The sequence below is a fragment of the Amphiura filiformis genome, chromosome 4 (genome assembly GCF_039555335.1).
Source record: "Amphiura filiformis chromosome 4, Afil_fr2py, whole genome shotgun sequence".
Taxonomy (NCBI): domain Eukaryota; kingdom Metazoa; phylum Echinodermata; class Ophiuroidea; order Amphilepidida; family Amphiuridae; genus Amphiura; species Amphiura filiformis.
The window spans coordinates 84,053,272-84,072,575 of NC_092631.1; the positions used below are offsets into that span (position 1 = coordinate 84,053,272).

Genomic DNA, 19,304 nt, shown 5'->3' on the forward strand with positions numbered 1-19,304 from the left:
TCCACTCAGTATGTATGTCTTAAGTTAACATATTTTATATTCACAGTAAAATGTTACACATCTGAAGGCACTTACATTTATGTGTACAAAATTACATTCTATAATACAAGTGAATACATTTCTTAGAAAGATAGGCCTGGTAAAATATAACAAATGGGAATTGTATTGATACTGTGAAACTACATGGAGAAAGTTGATTGTTTAAATTGTTTTGCATATTTATTATCATTAAAGTCTGGACGGATAAGTAATCTTAATACAAGATTATAGCGTTTCTTATCAAAGGGATCAAAATTCTATCAAAAGAAACTTTAGCAGATTTTTGTCTTACAGATAAAACTTAAAAGAGACAAAACTTGAAACCACTGAACTGTTATTATACGTTCCAGCTATTGTAATACCTTGTGACGTCATGCTAGACAAATTCAATTCACTGCCAGAGGAGGTTTGTGGGTGTAAATGAAATGGAGCAAATAAACACGTAAGCAATACAGCATTGAGTTGCTAAGAATTGAACAGGGCACCTGTCTCATCAAATCACTCTAATACCTCTTTGAAAGTGACAGGTGTCATCTAAGCTGGAACAGATAATAACTATGAACAAATATTTTTTAATACTTTTTGTGACAATACAAGTCAAAAGTTATATATTCAGCATGCTTATGTTGTTGAATATTTTAGGGCAAGTTGTAATTGATGACATCCCAAACACACTTCTGTAGTTCAATACCATTCATATATTCCATTCCTACACATACTTCAACATCAAAATATTGTACAATAAAATTTATCTGGAAAAAAGGAAATCCAAGTCAAGTGGATCCTTGTTTTGCAAGCTTTTGCATTCCACCATGCAATAAGCGAAACATATTTACTTTTTTGTTGTTCAAATGTATTTTTGTACAAATCAAGTCCAAACTTGTGTTATTTAATGCAGTAACAATACATAAACTGTACTTGACATCTGCGAGATAAGGCCTGCTTGCTATGTACAAAGTATGAAGTTTGCCAATGACAACATATTGCATGAATACTATTAAAACCTAAACAAACAATACATAACTATACTCTCATATTTACATAAAATAATGATTAATATTTGCATCAGTTTCATCGAAAATTTACACGCAACAAAGTTAGTATCAAATTCTTGTACATAATAATTTTTATTATTATTTATTATGTGTAAACATAACAAGGCTCTGAAGGGACATCACATTTCACTATTGTTTACAATTCTAAAGAAATCAAATTGGAAACCTGCACTGGGTTCCAGAGAAATACAACCCTCTCTTGCTCTGATCGACATGCCCGGCGACATGCAAACTAGGGGTGTGATTTTTGGTAATTTTGTGCCCGGTACCAGTAGCATTTTTTTTTTTTTTTTTTTTTTAAAGCTATTTATTTTTTCGGTTTTGTAGTATCCCTGGACCTAGACCTAAATGCTAGGATCATTCATGGTTGACCTTAAAAAAAATTGCATGATGTTTTGTGTTTTTAACATAAAAAATTGATAACTTATATTTGTGTCATACTCTATTAATGATATCAAATTAATTTTTATTTTTGGAATTTCGGGCAGGGTATTTCCTGCCTGGGTAATGTAATCTCGGGAGGGGACGCGCGAGCCATCCCACTTTCACGTTCATGTTGGCTTCGCTGAAAAGATAAATAAAGGCTGTACTTCTCTGGAATCTAGTCACTAGTGTAATCTCTGCAAAGAACAAATTGTAATTAGGCAGAGGAATGTTGCATATATATCAATCCTGGTAGAAAAAGTATTGTTTACTTTGCCAAATACAATAAAGCAATTACACTCCTGCTTGTGGTCAATGTAACAAAGTGTTTTGACACTGCTAAATTACTCTTTTATTTAACACATATAAAACAATGTAAGCAAAATTAATACACTTATAAAGTTACAAAATAAAGTTCTATAAACATGACCTCCCAGCTATGAAAATGTGACATTCAGTAAGGGCATGTTGCATGACACCCTCCCACTTTGACACTCAAAAGTCAGATTGCAAGTGAATAAGCAAGTTGCACATTATGATGAAATTCAACAAAGCACAATTTGCGTTCCCATATCAGCCCTGATATATGTGATTTCATGAGAATGTACAAGATTTGGTTAAGCCACTGGTTGGTACTGCTCCACTCTATCCAGTAATTTCTCTGAGTATCCTGGAGAGTAATACCTGCAATGTTGAGGAAAAAGGAAAATAAAAAGAGAAACAATATCAGTAAAGACACTAGCAGCTTTAATGAATTACAGCTAGATATAGTTTACCAACCAAAGTTCTGTTTGATTGAATAACTACAATACCATCAATTTTCTGAAGGAAATTAGTATTTTGTAAGCTAAAGGGAAACAATATCAACAACACTACATAGCTGATGGATAGTACCACAATAGTTATATTAATTTCCTCTCAGTACCTATACGCTTACTCGAGTTGAAATCCCCTGTCACACTTGGTTGCAAAGTTATGAAAATTTTCATATGTGACACGATCTGCTCCATGGGGCCAAAGGAGGCATTTTTGAAAATTGAGTTACTATAATTACTACCTTATACAAACATTAGGCTATCAAATACTGAACATACCAAAGGTCTAGTATACTTGGTTCTAAAGTTATGAAGTTTTGTGATGTCTATTTTCTTTTGTATTTTATTGTTTTTTACTCCATATTTTTGCCTTTATCTCAATTTCATATTTGCCGCCTTTGGCCACCATGGACCAGATCGTGTCACATATATGTTTTGCCCCTTCAATTCATAGATCCATCAAAACGAGGAAATGTGTCATACAGTGTTTTGGCCAAGTCAAACGCCTTATGCAAAAATGTACCGATTTGAAGTCCAATGAATCATGTTTTGCAACAGAGTGAGAGGGTTAAAATGTTAATTATGTTTCTCCTATACTGTTTTAACCCTAACCCCACTTAAACTCACTAAATCTCACTAGGAAAACCACTGCGCATGCATTCCACATGATGCCATGAAACAATCAGCCTAAGTCATACATAGCCACAGCTGGCCCGTACACCCCTGTGGCTACCAGTTGGTGATCTTCTGCTTGGCAGTCAAGGCGTCCAAGGTTTGAATCCTCGGGGTACCTTTGTTCATCTTCTCTCCTTTTTCATTTCTTCTTTCCATTCCGATAGTCGAAAAACCATGGGTTCCATTAGGGTTAACATCAATTTTAAAACCCATCAATGTTATTTTGACCCCCTTCCAGTTTTAGTACAGAAAGGGAAGGTAGCGTTCAACAAAAATAGTTACTGACCAGGCGTTATCAATTTTTCAGTTGGTTCCCTAGCCTTAGTAAGTTCAGCTTGAACAGTAGTATAAAAAGACACCTTTGCATTTTCTAGCAAACTTACCTAACAATTTCTTCAGGGAAGCAGTTGTTGATTGTATTAATGTACTCATGTAGAGCACTTCCTGGTTCTGCCTTAATCTCCTGGACCTTCTTGAGTCCACCACTGGTGACAAAGAGTCTTCTAGCTGCAGAGTCATGTGGAAGAACTTTACTAAATTGACCGACGACATGCTTGAGAATGTTTGGTGGGGCATCGTGGAGGAGGGGCTCCAGAGCTGGTAGATGCACACATTTTTGAAGGATGTTTTTCAGTGCCTTCTTTGCCTGTGAAATTAAAAAAGTTGTGTTTTATAAGAAACTTTCAGTTATCTAAATTATGGTAAATGTAAGCAGTGAAGTATGTGAGGTTGCAGGTGATTGACACTGGTGCATTGGTGGGTGGCTGTACATGTTCAAGCCCAACAGTTATGTTCAAATTGTTCTCAGAGAAAATTGCAACTATAGCTATAACAACATGAATTGACTATTGATATAGAATGGCGTGCACACAGTACTTATGCTGGATGTGTGTTACATGGTTGATGTGCACTTTATTTATGCAAGTGAAAGTTGGGACTTTATTGAGCGTGCAGTAACAAAAAATAATAATTTTTGCAAATATTATAAGTCAAACAAACTATAACTTCAACACCTATGCTGTATGTCCCAATTTACTCAAATGAAAAAGTTCAAAGTTGAGAAGTTGATTCTGGCGGCAATGGTATTTAAAATATAAGGACAACTGGGACATAGGGCACTGCACACAATGACCCTAAATGCCACTACATGGTTTGTGGAGTGCCTTGGATCACTCTGACCATGAATTTATTTAGTGTGTTGAGGCCTTGTGGGTTATATCCATATAAGCAGTTGTTAAAGTTGTAAATAGCTGTCACATGATAATGGACCATTATGACGCAGGTATGTCAGGTGTGTGTATCCAGGATATAAGCCAGGGACCAGTATTAGAGGCATGCTGTGAGTTTGGTCCAGTCAAATTAGATTGAGTGCACAAGAATTTGTTATTCTGTATTACAATTAGTCAATTTGAGACATCAAACATTCATTAGATCTTAAACATTACTGGAAATAGAATGGGACTAGATTAAATAACGTAGATATGTTACATCAAATATTACACGTCGAATACTTGGAGTCTGTAGCAGCCCAAAATGTAAGCCTATATATCTTGGATATGTTGATCATTGGATGGTCAAAGAACCATTTTTCATTCAAGAATCATCCCAGAAGATTCATCAAATATTGAAAGTCAAGTGATAATCAATTGATAAGATGCCGAGATGACATATGTAAATTCTGCTATCTACCCGAATGACTTTTACAGAAATCAAGGCCTGCAATTTGAGCAAGTCTGAGCTACCCATTGCAACTTTACCTTGGTTTGTAGATCTTCAGATGCATCTGCTCGGAGATAGCACTCCAGCAATTTTGGCAGTACATTAGCCACAGCCACTGCCTTAGCATGTTCTGGGGTATGTCTACCTATTTGACCTAGGGCCCAAGCTGCTGCTGCCTGAATGTGATCCTCTGGTTCTTCCGCCAAAGTAATTGCTAGTTGAGTTACACCCTGGAATGAGCAATGGAAGAATTGTCTTATTTATGAATACTTCAATATTTGTCATGACTCAATTGCTCTTTGTGACTTTGTTCATGACACCTAGCAATCACTTTTGATTTATTGCATTTTTCTTGTTATTACTTATGCTGAATAAAATAATACACCATAATTATGCTTTATTTTCATCATGATATTTGTTACTGTACATGCATGTTCAAATTTCAAATGCAGATAATAAGGTATAGCTTGGACACACAGCACAGAAACAGTTGTCCAGATTTAGGGTGAAAAGTCAATTTCAAAAATAATATGCTGTCAGTTAACCTAGATAGACCTATCCTAGGTAAACTCCCAACAATCTTTACCTTTGATACAATAACTGCCATAGCCAGGTTTTCTGAATGAGCTGCCACATAGCCTAACATCATCACTCCAGGTAACCTGACATTTCCCTTGGATTCTCCCACATAATCCACCACTGCTGCTACACCGCCGGCATTCACAATCAATTGTGACAACTCTGGGGTGTGTTTCGCGATTTCGCGGATCAGAGTAGCCACATTTTTGCGTACGTATTCGTCTGTGTCCTTGAGGCAGGTGAGAACTGCAGGGAAGATTTCAGCTTCAACAACCATTTCTGCCAGGTCTACTGAGTGTTTGGAGATTTGGCTGAGTGCGGAGAAGACTTGACGCTGTGGATCAAAAATATGTTGTCACATTTAATAAGTACACTATTTCTATCATACTCTGAGACAAACTAGCATTTTGATGAAACTTAATGATTGTGCCTTAATGTCAATTAAAAAGTTGATCAGATGCTTTTGAAAATGAAATTATGTTCTCATCAAGAATATTTGTTTTGTAACATTTTCTGTATTTCTGTATGGATCAGGCTGCAGTTGAAAATATATTCTTACAGCTTCTAACACAGATATAGTTTTTGTTGCAGTTTTAAACCATTCATTAACATTTTTTTTTTAAAAACACACCATACACTGGGCCATAATTCCTTTGACATCCACAGCCCTGCGGGGACACCGATATCCCAAATGTCAGTTGAACAATATAAATCAAGGTAATATTTGTTGTACCTTTCATGTCAAAATCAAGCAGAAAACAGTGGGAAAATGATGGAATCCACACCTTTATATAATATCATGTATGAGTATCATACTGTAACGAAGATTGCCATTTCTTTTTGGCAACTGATAAATTAATAGTTTTACTTATTAAATTACCTTGAGTTTAGCATCAGGGTTAAGGATCATCTGTGCCAAATGAGCAATGGCTCCAGCATCCACCACTGTCTGAGCCAACTCAGGTGAATGCTTACAGATGTCACTCAAGGCAGAGGCTGCTACACGTTTAAGACTCAGCTCTGGTTCTTGGATGCAGAGAACAAGTAAGGGAACTGCTCCGGCATCCACTACTGACTGTGCCAATTCTGAATAAGGAGGAAACAAATTTTATAACTGTCATTTTTTTCTCAAAAACAATACATATAACTACAAAAATGCGAACATGCAGTGAAAGAAAGAAAACATACCTTTAAAATACAATTATTGGGCTTACTAGTTTAATAGCTGAGATTGATTTTCGGACATGTTAATAGGAGTTGATCTGATGTTCTCTTGAGCATGTTAATAAATACACTAAATACATATTTTAATATGCTACTACAATTATTTATAGCTCGTATGTGCTGAAAACTGGCTATTAATTAATACACAGGAAATTTTGTCCTACAAAAATGACGCATAAAAATCTGTACGGATATTTAATAGTTGTGGTCATAAATTACAGATTTGATGTACTGTTGTTTCATATGCATCCAATGGCAGTGACACATATTGGGATATAACTTTATGGATGAAACTCCTCAAAGTCAATAATTTGAATGCACATATTTACCTGCATTATGTCTTGCAATGTATCCCAAGGCCCAAGCAGCTGCTTCTTTCACACCAGGATCAAATTCTTCTAGACATATGACCAGTGCATCCAATGCTCCACAGTCCACTACTGACTGAGCAAGTTGAGGAGAATGCTTAGCAACAGCTCGAAGTACAAATGCGGCTGCTTTCTTGTAGAATCTCTGTGAATGATTCAAAGCAAAGAATATTGGTCACTGAAAAAGTTTTATTAGTTATAAAGAAAAATGAACTAAACCACTAGAGACAGGGCTCAGAGAATCAGCTTGTGTGAAATTGGACCCCGTATCATGAATGCAAAAAATATAATCATCTGTAAAGAAGGTAAAAGATTGATAGATATCCATCACAGTATGCCTTTTTGCCTGCATCCACAAAGAAGCCAGCTTTCTGTACTTTTTCACTGTAAGTTGCGCAAGAAAATGACTTTAAAACTAAAATTACAAAATAAAGCAGTCGATAGATAGAGAATGTTGTTCTACCTAATTATTTTGATACTTCATTCCGTATGATACGACTTTATTTTCCTAACTTATAGCAATTTGATTAAAAAAGAGAGCTTTTTAAACGCGACAAAACACACAGAAAATAAGCAGCTATTGAACACTACTTTATCTTTAAGACATTGCTTTTGTTTTAAAGCCATAATGTGTGATTTTTGACACAGCAATCTATTCTTTATGCAAATCACACATTACATTGTATAGCTTTAAGTGTTTGGATACTCTTTGTGCGCAGTAAAATAGAAGACCAGTACAATTCCACCTCTTTGTAGCAGGTTCAAAATAACCACCTTTCAACAAAATTAAGGTGGAATTTAGAGGCTAAACAGTTGAAATCCTGCATGTTGAAGACACTTTTGCAACAGGCTTTTTTTAATCCTGTGGTTATCCATAGACATACACTGTACTTACATTTTGTTCAGCAAGTGAATACACAAGCTGTGGCAAGATGTCTCCCTTGACCACTGCTTCTGCCAGATCATCATTGTAATTGGCTAATCTACCCAGAGCTAATGCAGCAGTCTGCTGGATGGTGGGTACAATGTCCAACAAAAGTGGACGCAGCAGCGACATGACACCTGATGCAGAGGTAAAAACACAATTTCAAAAGATTATTACAAAAATATATCTCTCATACGGGCACTAAACACTGAAAAAATGTTGAGGACTGTCAGAAATATTAAATTTAGCAACTACATTTAATCTTGTCAAAACCAAAAGTTGTTCGCTAAATAAACAACTTTTGGTTATTGACAAGATGAAATGTATATTATGAATTTCTACAAACCTAATAAGCCTCTTTGAGAAGCTTAAAAAGTTATATTCTTTAGCATATTTGAAAATTCAAATTTTGTACCATTGATGTTTGAAGTTTGGCAGCTCTGCAATGCTAAATGCATTTTTGAAGTATGAAGGTATGAACGTGTCTCCCAGTGTTGTAGGTCTCGAGACCAGGTCTCGAGACCGAGATCTGGTTTTGCAGTGTCTCGGTCTCGGATGTCAAGGTCTCGGTCTCGGAACTCAAAAGTCTCGGTCTCGGACCTCACAAGTCTCGGTCTCGAAGGTTTTTTTGTTCGAGACCTGTCGAGACCTGAAGATAAAGATATGATTTTCTATTGTTGTTCATTATTTATTCTTTACCCTAAATTTCAATGAATGTTGAAAAAAATTGTTAAGAATAAAGATACATAATTCATTTTATAAAGTTATAAATGAATCATAAGTGAGCATGTTCGGATACCGCGGATCTGAGACTTCCAATTTCAGTGATTAAACATAGGTGGGCAGGTGGCGGAAGCGAGGATCCCACTAAACTTTTGCAATGGGAACATTCTCCACAAAAGCATAATGCCATAATATAGTAGCCCTGTGCAGTGTGCATCTTCATTTCAGCACGAAAACACTGTGTTTTGGGCACAAATATGATAAAATTGCTGAATTTTGCGCGCTTCGCGCACTGGCACTTCACACGCTGGCCCTTCACACACTAGCCTAATTTTTCCTCCACTGTAGCCAACATTTTTGAAATTTTCCCAAAATTTGGAGGAAAAATTGTAAAAATTAAGACAAATAGTGTTTAAACTGCAGGTCCAAATTTCTTTACAATGATGGGTTCCCTTTCAAATTCTCAGCGGCACACCCCTACCCAAACCAAACCTTAGTATCCCCCGGGGTTAAACCAAGGTCTCGGTCTCGGAACTTAGAGGTCTCGGAACTTAGAGGTCTCGGTCTCGGAAGGGGTGGTCTTGGTCTCGGAAGGTTTGGTCTCGGTCTCGATCTCGGACGGGCAGGTCTTGGTCTTGGTCTCGGACATAGAGGTCTTGACTACAACACTGGACTGTCTCCTTCAAAAAATACAAAAATGTTATCTCTGACTACATGTAGCCCTCCCTTAGTCACACCTTGTAGCAAAAGAGCTTGAAAATTATGATGTGAAAAATGTTTTTACACAGCAAATATCATATTTATAGCTGTCACAAAATTGAACAAGAAATAGTTAAAACATACTCCAAAGAACAAAGTGATCAATTTGCTTTCAGCCCGGGGGGGCCACTCAAATATGAGAGTGTACGCATGCGTGACCAAATTTTTTTGGAACACCCCCTAAACAAGTTTTCCTCTGTGAGCAAAATGACCCCCTAAGCAAGTTTTTAGCTCGCTTTCCCAAAAACTTTGACCCCCTAAACAAGTTTTTGTCTAATTTTGACCCCTTAACAAATTTTTGTCTAATTTTGACCCCCTAAACAAGTTTTTGTCTAAATTTGACCCACTTTACAAGTTTTGATGGATTTTGACAAATTGAACCATTTTTTGTAGGCCTACAAACTTGTCATTGAACACTAAAAGTCTATCCCTCCCGGATACACCCCCCTCCGGTATAGGCCTACCATACCACTTTAAAATATAAATAATGACACGGTGAATTCAGTGTACGTAGGCCTACCATGAGGCCTTCAGATTCGTAGCTTGTTACATGAATCTGATTGGATTCTCGTAAAGTAGTTTTGTGAGAATATAAAATACCAATATAGGTCCTACAGCGTAATTTATCCAGAGGTAACGTAATAGCATTATTCACATCGTAAGTGGTTCCGAATTCGGCACCTTAAGTTGATTATTGTGTCCCGATAACGTGTGCCCTTTTCATGCTTTCTACTGCAAATATAATTTCCTAAAGTAATCCAGAGAAGGGGAAACTCACAAATCTACCAGCAGGAGTAGTAAATAATGTGAGGAATCTATAAAGGTCCTGAAAATCTTTTTGAAATACATATTTTCGTCCCGGATTTTTGTCTCCCCGTTTGTCCACTGAACTATATACCCATCATAATTCAAAGAATTCAAGCAACATTTATATGACGTCATTAATTAATATGCATGTTTTTTAATCTAAACGGTAGTTTACATAGAAGTACGAGGCCATGGTTAAATCACATGTAACACGTCATGAAATATATATGCATAACATAGTGACACTCTAGGTTTGGAGTATGCTGTAAACATTATACTGAACGGGGAATTCGGCACTGGAATAAACTTTTTCGAATCGGAGTTTCAGCAGATTTGCAAAGCGGATTAAAATGGTACCCTAAATGCGTTACAAACGATTTTAAAACTACCCTTTTCATGAAAATCACCGTTTTTGCCCCCTTAACGTGTCACGCAGCGTAACGTGCCCAACCAAGAAAAAGCACCCCTTTTCACGCGTTTTTTTGGTCACGCATGCTTACATCATTATATTTGAGTGGCCCCCCCGGGGCTTTCAGACATTTGAAAAATAGGAGACCTGAGCACAAGTTTATCTATTGATACCGGTCGGTAATTAAAAAAAAATTAAAGTGTAATATTAAATCAAATTTAAATTTAGGAGAAGAACAAACAAAAAACTGTTATAAAGGCCCGACCGACCCAGATCACTGCATTTTGGAAGATTTTTTTAATTCTCTTAAAATCAGCTGTTTTTGGATTTAGACTGAAAACTTGTGAATAATTGAAAAATACTTTTAGGATGATTTTAGCCTCCGGAAAAAAAAATTGTGACCAACCGATCCTACTTGAAAAGTATGTCCGCCCATAAAACTGGTTTTTAGTGTGCCACTCAAAATAACGCTAGAAGCAGAAGGAAGCCAGTCTATGGGGTTTTTTTTCGTCGCCATATCCAATTTTATTACTAGAAGTTATAAACATGATTTATCTTTCAGCAGTCTCATATTGAGAGATTATGATTTCATATAGAAATTTATTTTCCACCTTTAAAAAAAAATAACATAAAAAACAACAAATGTGACATGATCAAGGGGAATGAGTCACATGTCGGCCCTGGTCGAAAATGAGTTTTACACATGTTTCTAAAGAGGACATTTAGAGCTTTCAGAAACTGAAAACCCTATATGTTGATACGACTTTTCTTTCTGAAGTTACGCCAATTTATCAATCGCTGAAAACAATATAAAACAAAAGAATTTTAACACTTTCTTTGCCAATATCTCAAAATCAATATTAGCGACATCCGACTCATTTCCCTTGATCGTGTCACAAATTAACAACATGAAGAATTTTATACAACATAAAAACAAAAAAACAATAAATCCTATACTGTACCTGCATTTTGTAGTGTCTCAATGTTCTGTGGTCTTGAAGCAAGCTCTGCTATTGTCTGCACAAAAGTCGTCCGAGACTTTTGATATTGCTCAAACACTGCAAAGAAATGTGGAAATTTGTAAGGTAAGGTTATTGTGGATAGTGAGTAGTATTTTAAAATCTTTCCCCTTGAGAGAAATTCTTTTCAGGAGGTTGTGCTTTTGGAACTCTAGCAAGTGCCATCTTTAGAGCTATCTTACAGCATGATCAGAGTGAGTGCCATGTTGACAGGGGCGGCGAAGGGTATTTTGATAGTGGAGCAATAAAATTGTGAATAATTGTTATGCTGCGCGAGAGCGCGGGCCACCACGCTTACACGGCGCAGGGGGGTGTCTGATGTGCCCCCCTCGATCGATCAGCACATATGAAGCCATTTGCTACACCATTTTCACCCTTTTTTGGATTATTCATTTTCCAAGGTCCGCATATTTTTACAGAATTCATTCATGGGCCCGACTTTCGGCCCGCTGTTTTTTTTCAATTACTTACGTTCAATTTTACCTAAAGTTCTTACTTTTTTCCCATGCTTTCCCAGTCCAATTTCACCTTTTCTTGAAATAAAATTTCTTTCTTTTGACCATGTTTACCCGTTTGTATTGTCATCCTTACACAAATGCTCGGGCATTACAATTATTAGAGCGTATTTGCAAAGTCCCAGTTAATTAATATGCATTTGAAGATTAAGTCGCAACCAGTGGTGTAGTAGATTTCTTTTTTGACATGGGGGGATAGGATTGGAAAAAAATTCTTGAAGTATAAAATCCAGCACCTGCTGGCAACAAAATAAGTTTATGGTACAAATGTTCGCGAAGCAAACAATAAATTTTGCGATATTCAGGATATTGAAGCTAAACTGGTAAAATATGGTGTTAAAGTAAAATAAAGTCGCACGAAACATGCAAAAATTGGCAGGAGAGGCCATATGACTTTCATGGGGGAAAATTTGCCAAAGAATGGGCCCAAAATACAAAAACCAACAACTTTAAAACCGCGTCGGTCAGCATTCCACAGCCCAGGAAAGATGTCTGAAGAGAGAGAGCTACCCCTTCTCGCTAAGTTTGTTCGGCTTATAAGGCAGAAATTATTCGGCTTTTTGTTACTGGGCTTGTCAATAAAGTCCCAACTCATGCTCGCGTAAATTTACATTTAGTGTGCGCCAGTCACGCATTACACAATGCACAACTTTGGCTAAAATAATAGTTTCTCGATCATAAGAGTATGAAGGTTCTGTGTGCACTGCGTAATGCGATAGCGCGATCGATTGTGCACACACAAGAAATGCAGCGCTACCCAAAGCATGTGTGGGCTATTTCATTATAAATGACAACATTGAGTCCCAAAAGGGGTCAAAATTCAAACTCATTTATTTCATGCAAATTCATTATCATTTCAAAGTTCAGATGGTGTGTCAATAATTCTCAAAATATTAGAGCGTCAAACCCTCAGGAACCATTAAAAAAATTAAATTGAATTTTTGCTGTGTAAAACATAGCTGCCGTCTGGAGGGACATTTTTTAAACAATTTAATACACAACTTTGAAAGAGTATATGTAACCAACATTGGGTTCATACTTATTCATATTTAGTCTGTAATAATTGTTGTATGTTCCTTTACACTTCAGTGTCTTAAATATGCCAGTTTCAATATAAAACAATTAGTAAATTGATACTAATCCAGATAAATGGTGCAAAATTACTACATATTTTAAGGATAAACTTTATCTTCACATGAAAAATTCATGAAATAGTCATTTTGTCCTGCCCAATAGCTACACTGATGCATAAGTGAGTATTCTGCGTCAATCTGTTGTACTAGTCATGGAAAACCTAAAATAAAAGACCCTCCTGTGTCATTTGTTCTGGATAGGACACATTTTTTAACACATAATAAAGCATACTTTAACTTTAGAAATAGCTGCATCAATATTATTGCATCAATATTATTGCATAAAAGATCCCCAGCATTTAAAATCCACTACAAACAGGGTTAATATTCTGGTTAAATTAGGAATATTGCAATTTTTAGCTAACCGAAGTTCAATGCAGAATAATATCATATGTGTTCTCAACAACTGGACAATAATTTGAACACTAAAGTGGTTTGTAAGCATAATTTGCAATAAAATGCAAATATTTCTTGTGGGTTTGGCTCTTTGAAATTTTTATTTTTTTGTTTTTTTTCCATTTTATGGAAATGACATAATTGTGCTGGAGAGGACATTTGTTAAATTGCAAACAGAATCGTGGATACAGGCTTGCAAAATGCAACAAATACCAAATCATGTGCCACCTTGGTAGAAGGAAGACCACTCTTCCTCTACAAATTTCACATTCTATGATATAATCCTTCTTATTTCAACAATTAGTAATTAACTTCAGTTCTGGAGAGGACAAATTTTTAACGCGGAACTGTGGTATCAAGAACAAGTGGTCTACTGTATGTAAAATAAATGAATTCCTCAATCAGTGCCCTGTCCCATCAATTGGTAATATAACACAGATTATACAGGTAGGGTAAGGGTATATATTTCCTCTTTAATGTTAACAAAAATGGAGGCATGAATTGGAGAGGACACTCATTTTTTTATTTAACGCAAAATGCCAATTTTGCAAGAATCTACGGAATTTTAACATTTTTGCACCAATTTTCACCATTCAACTTGCATGATGTTCCACACATATCATATTTTCATTGCAACAAGCACATTGCCATAGAATGTACCTAATTTTTCAAAGAATTAATTCAGAATACATGGGCAAAATGAAATGGGACTCCAAAATTGGGTTAAAAATGTACCTTTTGGCAATTTTTTAGACAAAAAATAGACAGAATTCTGTAAAAATGCTCATGTAGCTTGTAGTTTGTGGCATACTTAGAATTAAGTTAATAACACTGCATTATCACCCTAATTATATCAACCAGATATGATAAAAGCCATTTTTGTGAACGTGTCATTTATAATGAAATAGCCCGTGTACTGTGTAGTTGATGTTGTATGCCGACGCAATTGTCATTGCGTGCCTATTGAGCTCTCATGATCGAGAAACTATTATTTTAGCTATAGCGTAAGCCGTAAGCACTGCGCAGCAGCAGCGTGCACGCCCTACTATAGCTAAAATATTAAATTCTCGATCATGAGAGCTAACAAATACGCCTTACAGTTATTTGCGCCGAGCGTACTCATAAATACCGGGGCTTACGGCATAAACACAGCTTTTGAGAATTGACCAATCACACGGTCGTTGCTAGGCAAGGTCAAGGTTCGGTCATGCAGGTCGCGCGATCGTGTTATTCTATGAAAAGTACGCTGATGCAGAAGGTACATCCTCTCATGATCGAGAATTTATTATTTTAGCTATACACTATAAAGACAATACACAATATTTTTCCGCCTTATAATAAACCAGACATTGTTCTGGGAACAAACTTTAACCATGGCCAGGGCCTGGGCATGAAGGGAGAGGAATAGCTCCTTTTCTTCTTCTTCCCCCTCTTCTCTTTCTCTCTTCCCTTCCTTTTTCTCTCTCCCTCTTCTCTTTCTCTTTTTCTTTCTTTTACCTCTTTTTTTTTTGCAAATGATAGTTCCATGTTTCCCTGGCCTGCCTCTATGAAGATGGCAGTTTCTGATAGCTCAGCCCTCTGGCTCTGATAAAAGCTTCCCTAGGAAAAATTAAAATCCTACTCCACAGACTCATGCTTTCCGACCTACATGTAGTAAATTTCACATGTTCATTTCATTGAATTACATGACTAGACATGATCACATTTTGAACATGTGAGGGCGGGCTTCATTAAGCTTACTTGTGCACCAAGATCCTGTCTTAACTGTGTAATCCAATAGGAAAATGAAGAAAATTTGGATTTTAACCCTCAAAACTCCAATGTAGCATGATTTTTAGAAAATCTGCATTTGAATAATATTTGATACTATCAAGTAATGAAAGCCACATTTCATGAAACATTTGCGAAAGTTTTGTAAAATGGCCCTTCATGCTCAAAAATTTAGCCATAAAATACATACACACATGTTATGACATAGGAAGCCATTGATAATGCTGGGACACACTTTTTGGCCCATTTTGGGACATTCAGGCGAGCATACTTTTTCTCATAACATTGCCAATTATAGGCCTACATATATGATTGACCCCTCATTTTTTAAGTTAAATGATTCTCTTTTTAATGAAAGCAATTTTGGATGAATTTATTAAATTTCAAAATTTTATGAACATGCCTAACATGACTGATGCATGGATGCAAAATGCAGTCAATGCAAAAAAACACCAATTAAAACACTCGGAATATCGATTTATTCATTCACTTACCTTGCAAAACTTGACGTGAACTCATTTCGCTTGGTTCAGAAGTTTGTAGTTTTATATTTACTTTTAAAATCGGAAGAATAGATACAATTTTAGGACTGAGAAAATACACTCTACTTCGTGAGTAAATTCGCGTTGCTATTGTGTTGCTATGCGAAATTTGACCTGAACCGGAAGAGGTGAGATGGATTTCTTCTTGAATTTACTGACATTCCCGGTTTTATCCACGAAAAGCCTTAATTGTGTATAAAAAAACCTTAAGTTAAAAATGAAAACCTATTTATATTAATGGTAAAACCATACATTATCCTACAATCATGACAATTTGAAAAAAATTCAGATATATCCAAGGTCAAAGGTCATAGTGTCATATGCCCATTTGTAAACAAGATCGGCAAAAAAACACGTGAAATTATGGCAGGTTTTCGGTCGGGTTTTCGTTTAGTAAATGCATTTCCAACACCTGGTGTTGGTGCTCGAACTTTGCAATATCAATCGGTATGTATTAATGACTATGCCTGTTTTTGATCATTGCAGATCAATGTAACAAAATACATGGTAAGCTTAGCCTAGTTTAGTTAAACTTAAAGGAGTATTTCGTGATCCTAGCATCCTCTTTTTATGACATTTTTCAGTACATATCCACGAAAAAAGCATATTCCCAAAATTTCAGTTGATTCCGATTTTGCGTTTGCGAGTTATTCATGATTATGTGTATTACACTGCTCCATATAGACAATACGTTGTAATTTCGTTCTGGTGCACCAAAACGAAATTCAAATTTCGCGATATCTTTGCTAAACGAATTAATCTGCAAGAAATATTTTGTACATAAACATTATGTAGCCAGAGGTTTCCAGTGATATAAAAATCTCAACTTTTTTTGAGAAAAGTGGGGGATGAGGCTGTGGATCACGAAGTGCCCCTTTAACTTTTAAGCTTACCTATAAATCATGATAATATCATTTATCATACCACTAAGGGAAACATCAAAGAACACCGCTAACCTGATATATTTTCGTATCTAGTCAGTGAGTGCGTATTTTACGCTTTATAATCTAGTCAGCGAGGCGTATTTCATAAGTTCCCGATACTGGCGTGTACGGCGAGGTACGCGTGATAAAGGCGATTCAGCAGTAAACCGGGCGTAAATGCGCGCAATCTGTAATACGTGGAACAGTCATCTATTTTTTGTAATGTTTTTCCTATTTAGCAGCAATTAAAATGTTTAAAAACGTAATTATTTCAATATTTAGAATGACTTAGTGGTATGATAAATTAGATTTATTAGGTTCAGCGTCGGTATAGTGCGGAAATTATCGTGCGCTCAGTGTCATACTGGGTTCAGCCTTCGGCTTCACCCAGTATGACACTGCGCGCACGATAATTTCCCGTTCCATACCTCCGCTTCACCTAAATAACTAATACAGTCCAACCTCTCTTATCCGGACCTCTTTTATATGGATCTCTCTGTTATCCGGCTGTGAAATATTCAGAGGAAAACATGATTTTGATGATTTAACACCTTAATTGCATGCTCTGAATGCTTAGAATGACATCTATATTGCACAAAGCACTCTAAAGCCATCTTTTAGTGCTATTATCCCATATTAGCACAATCTTTTGTTGTCACAATTTCAGTCCTTGGAACTTTCAATACAGAATTACATGTAATTCACTTATCCGGATTTTTCACTTATCCGGACAATGCTTGGTCCCATTATGGCCGGATAAAAGAGGTTGGACTGTAGTATATTTAATAAACCAACATGCATGATATAAATACCATTATTAGCATGCATCAAATAAGATGTTACAGGTACATGGTGTCCCAGTTACATCCTGATTTTTCCCACACTAACTCTATGGGAGTTGATGGGACTCTCTCCAAAATATTCATTCACTATAATTATCTGTCAGAGTAAGTTTGGATAAGGCCCTTCGCACTTGATTATTAGTTTCCTGTTTACCGCCCGCGTCCAAAATTGAAAATCTCAAAATAATTAATTATTTTATTTTTATTTCTAATTTTCTCCTTTAAAATAACTTTCAACAACTTCTACTTGCCATTTTCTGACTTTAATATTATCAACAATAATGATGAATGAACAAAGAGTACAACTCCACCTTCACTTATTTATAAAATCAAATATTGTTGTGAAATAATTAAATGCCCGCTCTAGTCAAAACAAGTCAATAGTTGCTTGTAATAGTTCAAACTAAATAAAGAAAATAAAAGATAATTAATAATTAATAATTAAAAGTCACCTCGTCCCTTTTTCAAAATCTTAAACAGGAAACTAATAATCAAGTGCGAAGGTCCTAATGATGAATAAAGTGTATGAAATCACTTGGAATGCAAGACATTTATTTTAATTCAATTTGATTTTTTTTTCATCATGTCACACTTTGTGGCTCAACTTCATGGAATGACCCATATGGCCATATGTAATGTCATGAACTGGTATGTCATAGAGTGGCTATTAGATGTTTCACTGTGTCATGAATTTTGAGCTGTTCCCCATTAGAAAATCCTCTCTCCTATGTCATTTTAATGTCGGATAAGCATTTATTTTAAAGCTTGGGATGTTTCCTTTAATTTGAAACCAAAACAAAATACAATCGGACCAAAAATATATTAATTACAGTAGCACTAATTAAACTAATGCAAAATGCATTCCAAGGGATACGGTACCTCCTTATTTAACTCATATATTTTAAATTCCTGAGAATCATTGTAAATTTTAATGTTAAGATCCCTCAACCAAGGACAGATAAGAAACATAGTTTAACATGTACAGATGTGCAATCATCTGGAACAATTCAGATGAAACTATTCAAAAATGTATGCCGGACCTTACATATTTTCAAAAATAATGCTAAAAGTGTATATTCTTAACTTGTGTTTAATTCTATCAATTTTATGATGATGTAAATCATTAAGGGATCTAAAATGAGCGTTTATTGCGTTTCGACAGTATTTTTTGTGGCACATGAGAGCACCTCAGACCTATCGAATTGCATTCTGAATACGAAGCATGTCTTTCTGATATCAAATAATTTTCATTTTTTGTTAATTACAATATAATACAAATTTTACGACAAATTATAAAAATTTGATATTTTTCGAATTTTCGATATATAACAGTCCTCGAAGTAAATTATATAAATCTAATGATATATTCTTAAAGTGTATGTAGCAGGGAGGAAAAGCAGACGGTCAATTGAAAATTTTGACCTTTCATATTGACCCAAAAAGACCTAATATTTTTTGGTGTTTTGGGAAAAAAAATCCATATCTTCAATACGAATGGTCAAAATGTTCAATTGATCGTCGGCTTTTCAACCCACCTACATACACTTTAAGTATAAATCATCAGATTTATAAAGTTTACTTCAAGTACTGTTAAATATCAAAATATCAATTTTAATGATTTGCCATAAAATGTGTATTAAATTG

At 35.7% G+C, this 19,304-nt stretch overlaps 1 protein-coding gene across 1 annotated transcript; it reads right to left on the reverse strand.

Annotated features, from left to right (window-relative positions):
• Nucleotides 1–1,382: 1,382 nt before the first annotated feature.
• On the reverse strand, nt 1,383–16,001 carry LOC140151555 (sperm-associated antigen 6). The gene is made up of 9 exons (XM_072173940.1): nt 15,848–16,001; nt 11,483–11,578; nt 7,793–7,959; nt 6,859–7,042; nt 6,186–6,391; nt 5,313–5,639; nt 4,765–4,956; nt 3,391–3,653; nt 1,383–2,201 (listed from the first exon to the last, which is right to left on the reverse strand). Exons 1-9 carry the CDS (start codon nt 15,870–15,872, stop codon nt 2,135–2,137), a joined length of 1,527 nt encoding a protein of 508 aa, XP_072030041.1. The 5' UTR covers nt 15,873–16,001; the 3' UTR covers nt 1,383–2,134.
• Nucleotides 16,002–19,304: the final 3,303 nt, after the last annotated feature.